General features: G+C 32.4%; 1 protein-coding gene across 3 annotated transcripts in view; it reads right to left on the bottom strand.

Annotated features, from left to right (window-relative positions):
• sdt (MAGUK p55 family member stardust) overlaps positions 1-15,651 on the bottom strand; it is a 419,055-nt gene that overhangs the window by 98,195 nt on the left and 305,209 nt on the right. For all 3 annotated transcript variants that reach the window (XM_072530396.1, XM_072530397.1, XM_072530398.1), the window contains one exon: positions 1,981-2,206. In XM_072530396.1, coding sequence (XP_072386497.1) covers positions 1,981-2,206 — 226 coding nt within the window. The remainder of the gene's footprint in view (positions 1-1,980; positions 2,207-15,651) is intronic.

The raw sequence follows: 15,651 nt of genomic DNA, 5'->3' as shown, positions 1-15,651 counted from the left end.
AGTAATTTCTGCACATGCCTGTCGAATTCTTGCACGAAGTTCGTTTACGTCTCTTGCACGGGTTTGATAAACTTTTTGTTTGATAACTCCCCAGAGAAATAAGTCTAAAATTGTAAGATCTGGAGATCTGGAGTCTATCAACGAACTATTTAGCCATTATTTAGCCATTGCTTCACGGTTCTGGCGTAATGAACAGAACACCCATCTAACTGGATATACAAATTTAATCGTTCATTAATTGGGAGCTCATGAATAGCATCCCACAAGTCGGTGTTTAAAAATTCTAAAAAGTTCTGTGCGTTTAAGTTTTCTTCAAAAAAGAAAGGACCAATAACTCGTTCAGTATACCACACCAGACATTGATTTTTTGAGAATACTGGCTTTTACAGTTTTTTACCCAATGGGGATTATCTGCTGTCCAATAGCGACAATTCTGTGATGATACTACTCCATTTGTAATGAAAGTGGCTTCGTCGGTAAACCACACGTTTTTTAGAAAATTTATATTGTTTAAATATTCCCCTTGGGCCCATAAACAATATTCTAAACGTTTTGCTTCGTCGCCTTGTAATGTGTGTAAGAATTTTGGTTTGAAAGGTTTAATATTATTTACCTTAAGACATCGCCGAATACTCTCTAGTAGGTTACTCTTAGAGTTATTTCTGAAATGATCTAAATTGATTTGATCATTTCCTCTTCTTCTTTGTAAGGGGTCATTTTTTAAAATTAGTTTTGATACTGCACCATATTCATTAAATATTCTATTTATTTTGTTTACCGTACCGCAGCTAATATTAGGACAATCCACATGTCTGTCATTAAATATTGTACAAACTTCCCTGGCACTTCTATCGCTATCTCCCAAAAGACGTATAATTTCAATTTTTTCTCTCAAACTTAATCTTGCAGCCATGACACAAAATATTATTAAAAGAATTTGAAGTAAATATTGTTGCAGAAATTATGCATAAATTTATGCTAGCACTGAAATTTGTGTGACACAAGTAATGTCAAACAGTAATATCGTTGTCATGGCAACTGAGATTTAAGTTGTAGCATGTAAAGTTAATAATAATGTAAGTGCATTACTTGCATTAAATTTTTATGCTATTTTAAACATTGTTTTGTCTAGTAGTGGTTTATTATTAAAATTATTTGAAAAATAATTAGATTTATGGTTATCTGTTCATACAGGGTGTTCTTTTTTGACTCATAGCTTAGTGAGTTTTAAAATTTTAAGTTGTCATAACTTCGTTATTAATAAATATATTTTATTGAAATTTTTGTCATGGCTATTTAAAGACACTCTAAATCCAGTGGCGTAGAAATTTTTTTAATAAAAAAATCGCTAATACAGATTCTCCATTTTCGACGAAGAAAAAGTATCGTAGACTGCCCTGAAAATTTAACTAAATATTTCATATTTTGTCCCGCAATAGACCTTTTATTACATGACATTAAAAAAAATTTGGTTAAAATCGGTTAACAATCTAAATGGGTCACACTGTATATATATATATATATATATATATATATATTGTATATATATATATATATATATATACATATATATACATATACATATATATATATATATATATATATATATATATATATATATATATATATATATATATATATATATATATATTATATATATTGAAAAGGATAATGCGAGTGAATAATAAAAGTAAAATGTAATGGCATGTCTCGCAAAACAGAAAACCAAAAAAGTTATATCGATGGAAGGCAATAATTGGTCGCATTGCTCCTGTAGTGATCCTTTCCCATGTTAACATGCTCCTTTTCTAACCTCGTTTGGTAGAAGTCTTTAGGTTGCATAGTATCCGAGACACGATTTTTCAAACTTCCCCAATCATACCATTTTGGGGCCATTTTCCATATTTTTCACCAATTTACTAACCTAGCATATTCAATAGACTCAACACAACTAATATTCAATGACGACGCCAGACTTACCTGTAACGTGGGTTTCGGAGGAGGATATCTAGGTGGGGTTTTATTCCTAGCGATGAACGTATCCGGCACGTCAACGGCCATTTCCCTATGGGGTCCGTTATCGCTGGGAATCATCATCACCATGTTATTGTACTCTAGGCTATCGTCCAAGTCGTCTGGGTGCTTTTTCACCGGCTCTTGCTCCCCGTCGAGAACAACTATACTGCTGCCCGAACGTCGACGAGGCCTGTAACAAAAATATAGAGGATAAGATTTGAATTTTAATATCATGTTACATTATTACACAAGACTAAGCTATTTCTACTTAAAACAATTGAAGATATTCCCGAAATTTGAAGAAACCTAAAAACATATCAGAAAGTAATTAGTTAAAGTACAGGGAATGCTGCGGATTTTGTTTATTTAAAAGTCGACACGCCCACTTACACTTTCAACCTTATTCTGGCTTACTGTCAGTAGCGTTACCACTTGTCAGTAAGGATTGTACATGTACAGATGTAATTATTTGTTTCTTGTGTCTGTATTTGAAAAGTGATTAATGATTTGGATAATGTCTGCCGTCGTGGTAAATAAAAAGTCTAGATCCGTGATATCAGGACAAAGTTGTGAAATAATATTTAATGTATTTAAATATTATGATATAAAGATATCAAACAGCAAACTTCACAAGCAACAGGTAAAAATATTATATAGTTTATTTATAATGAAACGTAGTTTTCAATATTCTTTATATTGAATATATTTACATTAAGTTTTTCAAAATTTTCTATGTATCTAAAAACCAGCTTACTAAAAAATTTACAAAATAATAAAAATTTTGTGAAATAAGAATAAGAAATTCTTGGTATCTTTCATTACAATAAATCTTCTGACCTTTAGCACAATAATCAAATTCATGAAATACCAAGATAATTTCGTTTTCGGTAATCATGGGTAAAAATCCTGTTAGAAATGTCCTACATTCTACATGTACAGCTTGTCAAATTTAAGGTGATACTTGACAAATTTGTCCACTTGCGTAGAAAATTAAGTGAGAACGCATTCGGAGGAAAAGAGATACATAATGCGCTCGGTCTCTTCACCTCGTTGGTACACTCCATACTACAAGTTTACAGACAGTGACCTTATTTATTGATGGAACTTCAATGATATGTCTATATTGTATGTTATTTTGATGTTTCAATTTTTCCTTCGGAAATTTTTCTCAAAATACAAAATATTTTGTTTTTGTTACTTGGTAAAAAAATTCATTTCTATAAATGTCTCGTTCTGTAATTTTATGAGAGGAATATTGGCAGAGATGAAAGCTTTACATTTGCGTTACAGTAAGAATAAAAGAACAGTAGTTAATCTTATACCTGGAACATACCGACGAAACATTTTTTACTTAATTTTTATACTAGAGTTGTCGTAATATTTTATATTATAGTCATATACTTTTATTCTTCGGATCTTCGGCAGATTATTCTGATGTCTAATACTACTTTTAGATACAAATTAATTGACTACACAAGACACTTGAGATAATTTAATTTATAATTCACCACAAAAGACACGATTAAAATTAAATTTCAAATTACATTTGCTATTACCTCCCTCGTTTGTCCAGACAAGACTGCCTTCGAATTTTAAATGAAAATCCATGTTTATAATTTAAAATACTTAACAATAATTATTTAAAAAGTCAAATCTATTGTAATACGATATTTTTTCAACACACAGTAACTTTAAACATAAGTAAAATAAAAAAAACTTTGTCGCAGACTATGCACTTCGAAGGGCCAAGAAATAATAAGGACGAATTGTGTTGTGGTCGAATGCGCATTGTGGGTGGAGTGTAATTTCAAATCGGCCAAGTATCACGTTAAATTTGACAAGCAATCATTTCTAACTTAGTTTTTGAAATGACATTATTTTTAAACAAATGCAAATATTTTTTCTGGTGTTTGCAGTATTTGGAAATTGTATGAAAAGCTTGACTTGGTGTCAAAGAGACAGAAAAAGTCTTAATAAATGCAAATACATACATGTATAAATAAATATAAAGTGGTTTTCTATTTTTTACAGGTATTTCTTATACTACTGTTAAAAGAATTTTCAATGAGAGTAAAGAGTCAATGGACACAACTGAAAAACTTACATTTTCCACTCCAAGAAAAAACTTCGTTAAGAAATCAACAATTACGAATCTGCCTGAATATTAAATTAGGGACATTCGCCGAATAATATATGATTTTTATAAAACGGAAAAGTTTCGTGTTACTGTTAAACGGTTAAATATTAAAATTATGAAAGAGTTAGATATCCATATGTCAGAAACTTCATTAAGAAGAGTCCTTAAAAAAAATGCAATTTAGATGAAGAAAAACACAAAATAATTGTAAAATTTTGGCGGAAAAATGGAAATAAGAACTTTAAGAGTAAAATATTTGAGACAGATAAAATATTTCAGAAGGCACAATAGACCAATAGTTTATTTAGATGAATCATTACACAGCGACCATACTTCCTCGAAAAATTGGACAGACGATTCCAAAAAAGGTTTATTTTCTGTTATTTCTAAAGGCCAAAGGCTTGTAATAGTTCACGCTGGAGGAGAAATGGGTTTTATTAAAAATAGTTTGTTGATATTCAAATCAAGACCACATCTGGAGATTATCATTCTGAAATGAATTCGATAAATTGCAAGAAATGGCTAAGAGAGAAGTTAATACCCAACCTACCACCTAATTTAGTAATAGTTTGTGATAACGCTAGTTATCACAATGTACAGATAACTCGAGCGCCCAATTCCAATTGTTTGAAGAATTAAATAATAATAAATGGTTGACACAACACAATATACCTTTTACTCCAACTAGTTTAAAACCAGAATTATATGAACTCATTAAATTTTATAAGGACCGATATGGGACCACACCGCATTACGGTTACCCCCGTATCACCCAGACTTGAACCCAATCGAATTAATTTAGGCAACGGTTAAGAATTATGTCAGTCAAATGAATGTCACGTTTAACCTTGAGGATGTAAGAAAATTAGAAGAAGACTTTAATAAAATTGGTATTGAAGTATGGAAAAAACGGTGCAATCATGTTATAAAGATATAAGATGAATTGATCTGTATTCGGAAATTAATGTTATCGTCATTAATCTTGGGCTATTCGAGTGACAATGACTGCGAGTCTTCTTCTGATGAAGATATATGAATATTATTAGTGTAATACTTGTAAATAATTTAGGTTGTTATTGAGAAGAAATTGTCGGAAGGGAAGCTGATTGGTGTACTTTCTATAGAGAGTTTAGATGAACATTATTTTGGGTGTTGTTTGAAGGAGTCTGATTATTTTTATTGCGACACTGAAATGCAAAATGTCCTTGCTGCTTGCATAAGTAGCAAGATTGCCTTTCGATAGAAAAAAAATCGATAGTTGTTATCTTAATGGTTTATTTTTTATTTAGAAAATCGCATCGACCAAATGGCCATTAGCGAAAAATGAGTGGATTACATTAGGTACAATTACTTCATTACAATTTGGTTTATTAAATATTGTGGTACTTATTAATGTCTTTCAAGAAATTCAGAGTATTGCTAAAGTTACAGTCTGCACCTAGAGCTTCCATAAGTGTTCCTGGTATCTTGTTATTGCTTCGTTGTTGATTGTAGAGGGGACATTCACATAGTATGTGCATTATTGTTAGTGTCGTATTACACGTTTCACATCGCGGCGGTTCGCACTTTTTAATTAAGTAATCATGCGTTAACCTAGTATGTCCGAGTCTGAGGCGCGTTACTATTATTTCTTGGCTTCTTGACTTAGGTAACACATTCCATGCCTCTATGCTGGGTTTCACTTGTTATAATTTTGAATTCGACACATTCCATTTATTTTTCCACGCACTTAAGATTGATTTTTTTATATAAGCTTTTATATCCGTTGATACTGATGTGTTTACGATCTCGGAAACATCACTCACTAACGCGTCTTTCGCACTATGGTCAGCAGTTTCGTTGCCTTTTATTCCTATATGGGATGGGATCCAGATGAAATTTACCTCATTATGATTGATATACGCCTGAAGAAGGACTGTTTTAATTTTTTTTAAAAGCGGGTTTTTTGGATACAGTTGTCGGATGCTTTGTATGGCACTAAGTGAGTCTGTTAAGATAATATATTTAGAGTTTGTTGTCAGATTGATTAGTTCTATGGCGCGATAGAGAGCATACAGTTCAGCTGTATAGATAGTACTAACATTAGATAGTTTGAATTTAAGGACCTTCTCTGGAGTTACTACAGACGCTCCCGCACCGTCGGATGATTTTGTACCATCAGTGTATATCTGGGTATGATTTTTATAACGACTAATGATTTTTCTAAAACGGGAAATAATTAGATCAGGATTAGTGGAGTTTTTATCAAATGACGTAAGTTCAAAGTTATATGATGGTATGTTGAATCCAAGGTGGATTATGATCATATGTGTATGGAAGACATCCAGGTATGACAATATCAAACAGATGCAAATGGTCTTTTATTCTTTTATAGAAAGGTTTATTAGAACGGTGATTTGTATTAAGGTTTGGGTAATATCTTAATGGTTAATTAACATAGAATCAGGTAATTTGTCTAAATTAGTTGGCGCTATAAAAGTGTATCGTCGAAAATTCAAGATATGCTTGAATGCTGGACTTGATGTCCTTATCCTAAGAAAGTCAATTGAAGTTATTAGATGTATACTTAAGTTTTTCAGTTGTTCTTCTATAACGCTGTGCGGAATACTTGGACATACGTTGGAAATCATCAATCCTTCATTTGGAGTTATTAGTCATCGGGCTTGAATACGTTCTTGATTAATTATTACAATTCCATTGTTGTTTGCTAGAAACTCATCGACTGTCTGTTCACTGGTAAAGATGATACAAATACGATCATTTATAATTTTATAAATATAATGTATTTTTCTGGGATCCACTTTAGAAGTTACTGCATTAAGGTAAACTTCGATATCAGAGTTTGGGAGTGAATGAAGTAGAATTGCTTGTTTTTTGTTTGGAAATTTATTTGTAGGTTGATTAAAAGCTGTAGAATATAATTTTGATGGTTGGTTTACAAGTAGATTGCCAGAACTTTCCATGGTAGAAATTCCCGCTGCTGAATCCATTTCCATGTTTGGGCTAAATAACCTGAATACGGCCCTGGTGCTTATAATGGACCATTACCGGAAGGACTGGTAATTAACCTGGTTGTTTACCCTTGATTTGTTATAGATGAAATAGGAAAATCAAACTTACAGTTTTTAGTTCAGAAGAAGTAACACTTTTACACTGCACCTTCGTTTAAATTTTAGATATAAACAAAATTCTACATTTGAATAAAAAAAATAGCTTATTTTGTCCAAACTAACAAGCTAATAGTTACAAAATATTCTTTTTTTTCAAATGAATGATTAAGATAAACCCTAAAAAATAAAATTATTATAGTAACTTTAGTTGAAAATATATTACCTGAAAATAATGATTTTTTATTTTATTCTGTAGCATTACCCATTTATTGCATGTTTCAAAATATGCACGCCACTGTTTCACAATGCTCTAAGTAACCTATGTACCAATTGTATCTACCAGTGGGCGTTCTCCAAGTATCATAAATGCGCGCCCTTGGCTCTTCATATTTGGCGACTATTGTAGGTAATTTTTCCTCTAAATTTAATATTTGTGTAGCCATTTAGTTTTTTGCCGTAGGTGTCCAGGTTCCACAACTGTACAATCGTTAAATTTATTTTCGTTTGTTTCATATTTAAATAATCGACTTTTGATTAGCGTACAAAGTTAAAAGCCACGGAATTTTCAACTTCTCTCTTTCTCAAAACCCGACGAAACGATATTCCCAGAACCTTTGACAATGAAAACCACGAAATTCGAAACTCATTTTAGTTAATAATGCAAATATATCCATTAACATTTTGTGAAAGTTAAATACATTATTTCTCGATTTTATTACGGTTTTCTATTGTTGGAATCGTTAATTATCAGGTAAAAGTATTTGTAAAACTGAATTGTAAGAGGTCTTTATTCTATTTCATTATCGCAGTGAAAACAAAACAGGTAGATCTACTATTCTAACATAGGGTATCATGAACATTGTCATTAAGAGCGTAGGCGCAAAATTTCGGGCCAATGCTTTTTAAATGCATTCATTTTTTTCGAATCCTAAAAAAACTAATAAGTATTTTTGAAAAATTGAAACGCAGAATGAAAGAATACATTATTACTGAGGGCAGAAAGTCCCTGAAAACTTCTGTAATGTTTATTTTAATAAGTTACAGGGGTAAAAAAAAGAGAAAATTTAGTGTGATTTTTAATTTCAAATATTTCATTCAAAAAAACTTTTTGTTTATTCTAAGGGACTTTTGGCCCTCGGTAATAATCTAATCTTTCATTCTGCGTTTAAATTTTTCAAAAATATTTGTTAGTTTTCTCAGGATTCGAAAAAAAATGATTGCATTTAAAAAGCATTGGCCCGAAATTTTCCTACGCTCTTAAAGACTGTAAAGAATGTGCACAGTATAGTACATTTCACGAATTTACAACTATTTTGGATTAGGGATGAAACCTTTGACTTAACACATAGAGTGCCACCACGTATAAAAAAAATCTGACCCAGGGCCCACATTTTTTTTTCGTAAATGTTGTTTTTATAACATCTATAAACACGTATAGGAAATCTATGTTAGAAAAAAATGTCTCCTTGACAATTTTATTTTTTTTGTTGGTGGATAACGGGTATCCACCATGGCCAAAACCAATAAATGTTTACTGTGGGGCCATGGTGGACATGCGGTATCCACAAATGATTTCAGACTATTCAAATGAGTGACAACGCCGCAATCACGTGCAGAAGAGCTGTTTGGCCTTGGGAATACGTTGCATTAGTTTCCAGTTAAATTTCAGTTGTGTAGTGTAAAATTGTTGATGGTGTCTTATGAAAAAGAACAGAAGCGTCTCCATGAAATGTGGAATGAATTTCTTTCACATGAATCAGATTTTTCGGCGTTATTCAGAGTATGGACCCAGTAGCGAAGACGAATTATCTTTGGAAGATTCTGACGTAGAAATTGAAATAAACGAGGCTAGTAATAATACAACTTCTACTTCTAGAGTTGTTATCGAAGAATGTGGAAAATATCTTGGACACAACACATAACAAATGTGGAAACGCTACGAAGAATGAAAAAAGATAAAGAAATACTCAACACTATAAAGAAAAAAAAATGAGCTACTTTGGCCACATACTAAGAAACGAGAAATACGAATTGATGCGGCTGGTCTTACCAGGGAAGGTGGAAGGCAAAAGAGGACCAGCGAGAAGACGCACGTCCTGGCTGAAGAATCTGAGACAATGGAGTGGGAAAGCGTCAATTGAACTTTTCAGAACGGCTGCAAATAGAGTCAAATGGGCCATGATGATCGCCAATATCCTTAGGGATGGGGCACGTTAAGAAGAAGACTTCTAAAGTATCGTCCACTTTGACTGTACCGTCAACTTCTCGTGCACGTAATACGTTAAATGAAACTATTGAGTATGTAATTACGCAATATGCATCTGCATCTGATACTTCCAATAGCACTAGAAAACATTCAATAATTACCGAAATTTTAGGTGGGGTCCTATGACTGGTGAGCATTTACGAAATTTCACATTTACTGCTAATTCTGGTATTGCGATGTCCTTATATGACAACTATGACAAGTCGCCGTGTTATTTCTATAAATTATTTATTTCGGACGAGCTAATTAACTTTTTGTAAATGAAACCAATCGATATGCTTTACAGTAACAAGAAAAAACACATAAAATTAAAGCTACAATTCATCGGTGGGCCGATACAAATTTTTTTATTATTTTAGTATTTTATTATTTTTTTAGTATTATGCATTTACCTGCGATTTAATTGTATTGGTCAAGAAATTTTCTTTATACAAATGTTTTATGTTCAGTTATGTCACGGAATCGGTTCCAAATACTATTAAAAATGTGGCATTTCGCAAATAATTAAGCTGCATACCATAATGATAAACTTTTCAAAATCAGTGAGCTATTAAAAAAACTCAATCAATAGTTTCAAGCTCAAGTTGTTCCTGGATAATGTGCATTGATGAAATTTTGGAGATAGTCACGGGGCGCTTGAAATTCAAACTACATAAAAAACAAGCGTCACAAATTGTTCAAAGTATGTCTTGATGGTGGCTATCTATATAATACTAAAATATATTGGTGCAAAGAAGATGGAGGTCATGATCTTACAGAATCTTCATAAATAGTCCTAAAACTAAGTGCAGATTTGCTGAATGCTGGACGAACAATTTGTATGGACAATTATTAGTCAAGTGTTGAGCTTGCTCTTGTCCTTCTAGAAAAACAAACATTTCTCTTGGGTATATTACGCAAAAACATACAAAACAGTCCTGATATAGTTATAACAACCAAGTTACAGAAAGGCCAACTAATAGTGCACGAAAGCAATACAAAAATATTTGTGGAGAAATGGAAGGACAACAGAGATGTCTTACTTATGAATACTAAGTTCATTCCGGATATGATTACAATTGAAAAACGAAGAGGACCAGTCCAAAGATCCAAAACAGTAATAGAATACAACAAACATAAAAGTTATATTGATCATTTAGGTATATATGTATTACTCGAATTGTTTCAACCATGTAACATTAGTTTTGGTATTAGAATTACCTATACAACTTTTACTACTTTTATTTTTCAGATCAAAAAAAGTCGTACAATTCCTCCCTTCGAAAAAGCATGAAATGGTATAGAAAATTGCCTGTGAAAATTACTGTTGATGCTGCTCTTGTTAATGTTTTCGTATTACATCAAGAAGTAACGAAAGACAAAAGACAATAACAAAATTCGGGGAAAACATCATAAAAGATAAAAAGTCAGATTTCAATACCAATTATTACTATCTACATGTTATGACTTTTTAGCTTTGACAAAACAAGAAGGAACTATCCCACAAGAAGTTTCAACTAAAAATCATTCTTTAAATGACATGGAAAAATGGCAAATTTACGCAAATTGCTACAAAGAGAATGTTGCATTTATGGATAGGAAGTTAGCGAAGAATAAATCAAAAAAACTAAATATTGGTGCCAGTACCGGTATTAGACTTTTTTATATATGCTTTATAAACCTGTTCATATGCATTAGTCAGTGGTTTGGTGCATTTCCGTTATCCACCGTGGTTAAACATAAATTCTAAGGTATAATGCATAATGCATAACGCATGACCACCACGGCCACTGGGGATATTTTTTTTCTTGAAAGTGGTGAATACGTTATATCGACCATGGCACTCTATGTGTTAAACGGTCAGCTGTGCTGAGAAAATTTTCATAGCAAATTCTCCCAATATTTTATGCACTGTCGCAGACAAACAAAATTAGGGTTTTAACTGATTGTTAATGTTTCGTAAAGGTGAATTTGATTGTCTAAAAATATTAATGGTATTTACTCATATAATAACTGAAATAATATCAATAACATTCAAAGTTTTTCTTAATGAGAAACATATTACCTTAAAGTGTAATTAAGAATTAGATCCATACTCATAATCACTATCGTCAGTTTTTTCAGTTCGATTTTAAATTATAACTGGGTTAATTGCTTCGGCGCGACTTTCATGCATCTCACATCCTTCTATTAACTTTTCACATTTTCGTACTTTTTTCTCCAAATTGCAGGAGTAGCAGTCTTCAATACTTCTTGCCATGTTGATGTCATTGAATTCACAATGGTAAGGGAGCGGTCTTAACACATTAAGTCCAAAACTATGTATAATCTCGTCTACTATAAATATTTTTGGTTTTTCATATCTTTCTGTAGTAATTCCGCCTTAAAAGAATCCTGAGAAAATAAAATATTTTCATTCGTTAACCATTCTTTTATTTTATGTATTGTCCAGGAATTTTTGATTTTGATTTTAACGAAAACACAAGATTCGCTCGACATTAGCTCTTTCACACAAGGGTTATGTCTTTTCTTCCATTTTGAATCTAAACCATCTGTTTGAAAACTATCCAGAGACTTACCCTGAAAAATTCGAATGAACCTATCCTGTATTCTTTTAATTTTTTCAACACCATCTCTACAGAAACATGTTCTTTCTTTTCACGGATTTTATATATAGTGTATCGAATTTTAAACTTACAACCCTCAGGAAGATCTCTGGTCTTAGGGAGTGGACTTCGAGTTTCGTCTCACTAATACACAATGCATCACACATAAGTTTACGTACGAATTAAACTAGTCGCAAAGGGCCTCCATTGGCTTCTTTAGGAGTAACATAAGCGTGCATATTAAATATTACTTGATTTATACTTGTACCATTAATTTGCAACGGGTTTGGGAGTATCGCTAAAGTAAGGTATCCGTTTCTCCAAACGGTCAAAAACTCAAATACAGGATATGAGTGAATCAATAAATACCTACGCTTATGTTAATACCTCAGAGCTCACTGATTAGAACTACATTAAATTCTAGGTAATAACTAATCTTTAATCAAAGAAAAGGCAGATATCGAGCACAGTTTTTTATTAAATCTTGCCCAAGTACTTTTGCTCTCAGAGCATCCTCAGGGGCATCTGAAATAAGCCAAGAAACGTTTTTTCAAGTGAAACAAGATTAATATCGAAAAAACTCGAAGTTGCTGGTTGATAAAAAGTTTATATAACGTTTTAGACTTACTAATTAAGAAGCAATTAGAGTAATTCTTGTACAGAATATGTTTAAAAGCTTGATACATCCAGGGCCTTAATTAGTCTTTATTTGTTTTTCGGAGCGCGTAAACATATTCGAGTTACGATTATTTGTACCATCTTGGATGTACTGTTACTGTTTTGTTATTGTTATTATTTGTTGGTGGCTATTGTTGTGATTTGCTGTTGGCAATTATTGTTATTTTCTGTTGTTGGCTATTGTTATATTTTACCGCAAAATGGAGGAAATTGTTCAATGGAAACGTGGAAAAGCTCTGAAACTTTCAGAGAAGCAGATACTAATGAATTTATTAATTATCATCGTAATCAGGATAACAACGATTCTGTATCAAGTGTAATTAGGAAAGTGTCAGAAATGAGTGGCGCTTGCGAAAAGGCTCTGTTTCGTATACGATAAGAATATTCACCACCTGCTGGATTACAATCTCCAAAGAGCAGGCCCAAGAAGCGAAAGGTTGGTAATTCTCGTGACAACAAGTACGATGAAGGTGTCAGGGGTCAAATTCGTAGAATAGTTCATCATTTTTTTCGTGACAACATACCACCAACAATAAACACCACATTAGGTGTTGTAACTGTCGAAGAAAGTTTGCCCAACTTTTCACGGGCCACGCTACATCGCTTGCTGAGTGATATGGGATTTTGTGTTTATAAGACGAAATTCAATTTTGTTTAAAAACCAGAAATTATCTCGTGGCGTCATCCTTATTTACGCGAAATTCGTAAATACCGTGAAGAAGGATACAAAATAGTGTATTTGGATGAATCATGGGTAAATATCGGGCACAGTGTGAAAAAAGAAAAGTGTGAGAGAATAAAACAATTACATCTCATCGCGATGCTTTTGTTCGTGGTCTGACAACAGGATTAAAAGCTGCAACAGTTCTTGGTGCACGGTTCGTTTTATTGCACGCAGGATCTACCAGTGGATTTGTTGATGGAGCAGAGCTCACGTTTTTGGCAAAGAAAAATACTCAGGACTACCACGACGAAATGGATGGACCGACCTTCGAAGATTGGTTCGAAAATAACTTATTGCTAAATTTCCCAGAAAAAACTGTTGTGGTAATGGACAATGCCTTCTATCACAGCAGAAAGTCAGAACAAATTCCCAACAGTTCAACACTAAAAAAAGATATTCAAGAATGGCACCTGTCAAAGGACCTATTTTTTAAAAAAGACTACCTAAAATGCGAGTTACTTGATGTAGTCAAGGCCTTCAAAGCAAAATATGACAGGTACATAATAGAAGATATTGCCAAAAAGCACAATGTGAAGATTTTGAGGCTCCCACCCTATCACTGTGAACTCAATCCCATCGAAATGGTTTGGAGTGAAGTGAAACGGTATATCGCTGGACGCAACGCGAATTTTAAAGAAACTACAGAGGAAGTAATAGCAACAGAAAAAAAATGTGGGAAATTGAAAATTTGTTGGATGATATCGAACCAATTATTATAAATATAAATAACGGAGATAGTGATGACAGCGACGATAATAATGATGATGATGATAGTGAAGCAGAAACTAAATGTGACAGCGATTGACAGAAAAAGGAACTAAATATAATGGTGTACAATTCCGATTACTTACACACGAAATTAAATACAATAACTTCTTTTATTTTTAACTTATTTATTAGTTATATTTTCATATATTTCTACGTTTTGTTACTGCCAACATATACAGTGCGGTTTTTAAAAGTTCTTCCTCCCTTAACTTTTGAACGGAACAATACATAAATAAAATGTTTCTTTATATTTTAGTTTTATTTTATTCGATATTATTTAAATCTATAAACAAATGGTTTGTATCGCTAGCACATACTGTAGAATTAAAAACAAACTGCTTGTGTGACATAAATAATAGGGATTACTTAATTTCTATTTTATTTTAATTTAACCCAAGTGTGTTGTATCCAATATTATTTATATTTTAGAACCACTGACAGAAGGAAGCCAGGCAGGGTCGTTAGTGGGCATTAGTACTTAAGCTACCCTCAACAAAAAAGATGGATTAGGCTAAGTAGTAAGAAGTGACGTTTATTTTAATACAAGTTTGCAAAGAAGTATGGCATCGATGTTGTGCATTTACCCTGTACAGACTAGTCACTTTGAGACAATCTATAGAGTCATCTCTTGTTATACATCAATTTTCAGCCATTCAGAACATTTAAAATTTACGAACATTTTTCGTATTTCAACCCCATATGTGGAAGCTATCAGTTTACCGTCTAATTTTTTGTTTTGATTCAACCATTCGTTGAATTGTTGTTCAATATATTGTTTTTGTTTAACTAACGCATTTGATTTCTCTACTAACAACACGTTCCCTGATTAAATATTAGACTTAGCATTTGCTTTGCTATATTTCAACCAGAAGGAAAGATCAGGCTATACCTTAGCTACAAATAATTCACATTTTATCAGAACGGAGATGTGCTTTTCTTTGTACAAGATAACATTTATGATGTGCTCCAGATATTTTCTGTTGTTTACATGTATCCCTTCTTATTTTCAATTAATTGCTAATTTTATTCATAATCACATATATTGCATTTTTTCGTAATTATTCTAATTATTAAACCAGCGACCTCAATAAGTTTTACATAAACACATATTTAATCTGATATCGGAAGAGATGAGAGAGCTAGTAAAAAGAGCATACCAAATGAGAAACACGAAGATGTATGATATGCAGATGATAAACATCTGATAGCAAAGAATGAAGACGATCTACAAATAATGTTATATTGGTTCAATACTATTTTTTATTTAATAATGCTTATTTATCCTCATTAGGTTTAGATCACATAACAGGAAAATTACTGGGTAACATTCCCTGGTGCTTGATGTATGCTGATGATGTAATGTTACT

This window comes from Diabrotica undecimpunctata, chromosome 4, assembly GCF_040954645.1.
Source record: "Diabrotica undecimpunctata isolate CICGRU chromosome 4, icDiaUnde3, whole genome shotgun sequence".
NCBI classification, from domain to species: domain Eukaryota; kingdom Metazoa; phylum Arthropoda; class Insecta; order Coleoptera; family Chrysomelidae; genus Diabrotica; species Diabrotica undecimpunctata.
Note: the sequence above shows the minus strand (reverse complement) of the source record. Positions and strands in the feature narration are given on the sequence as shown.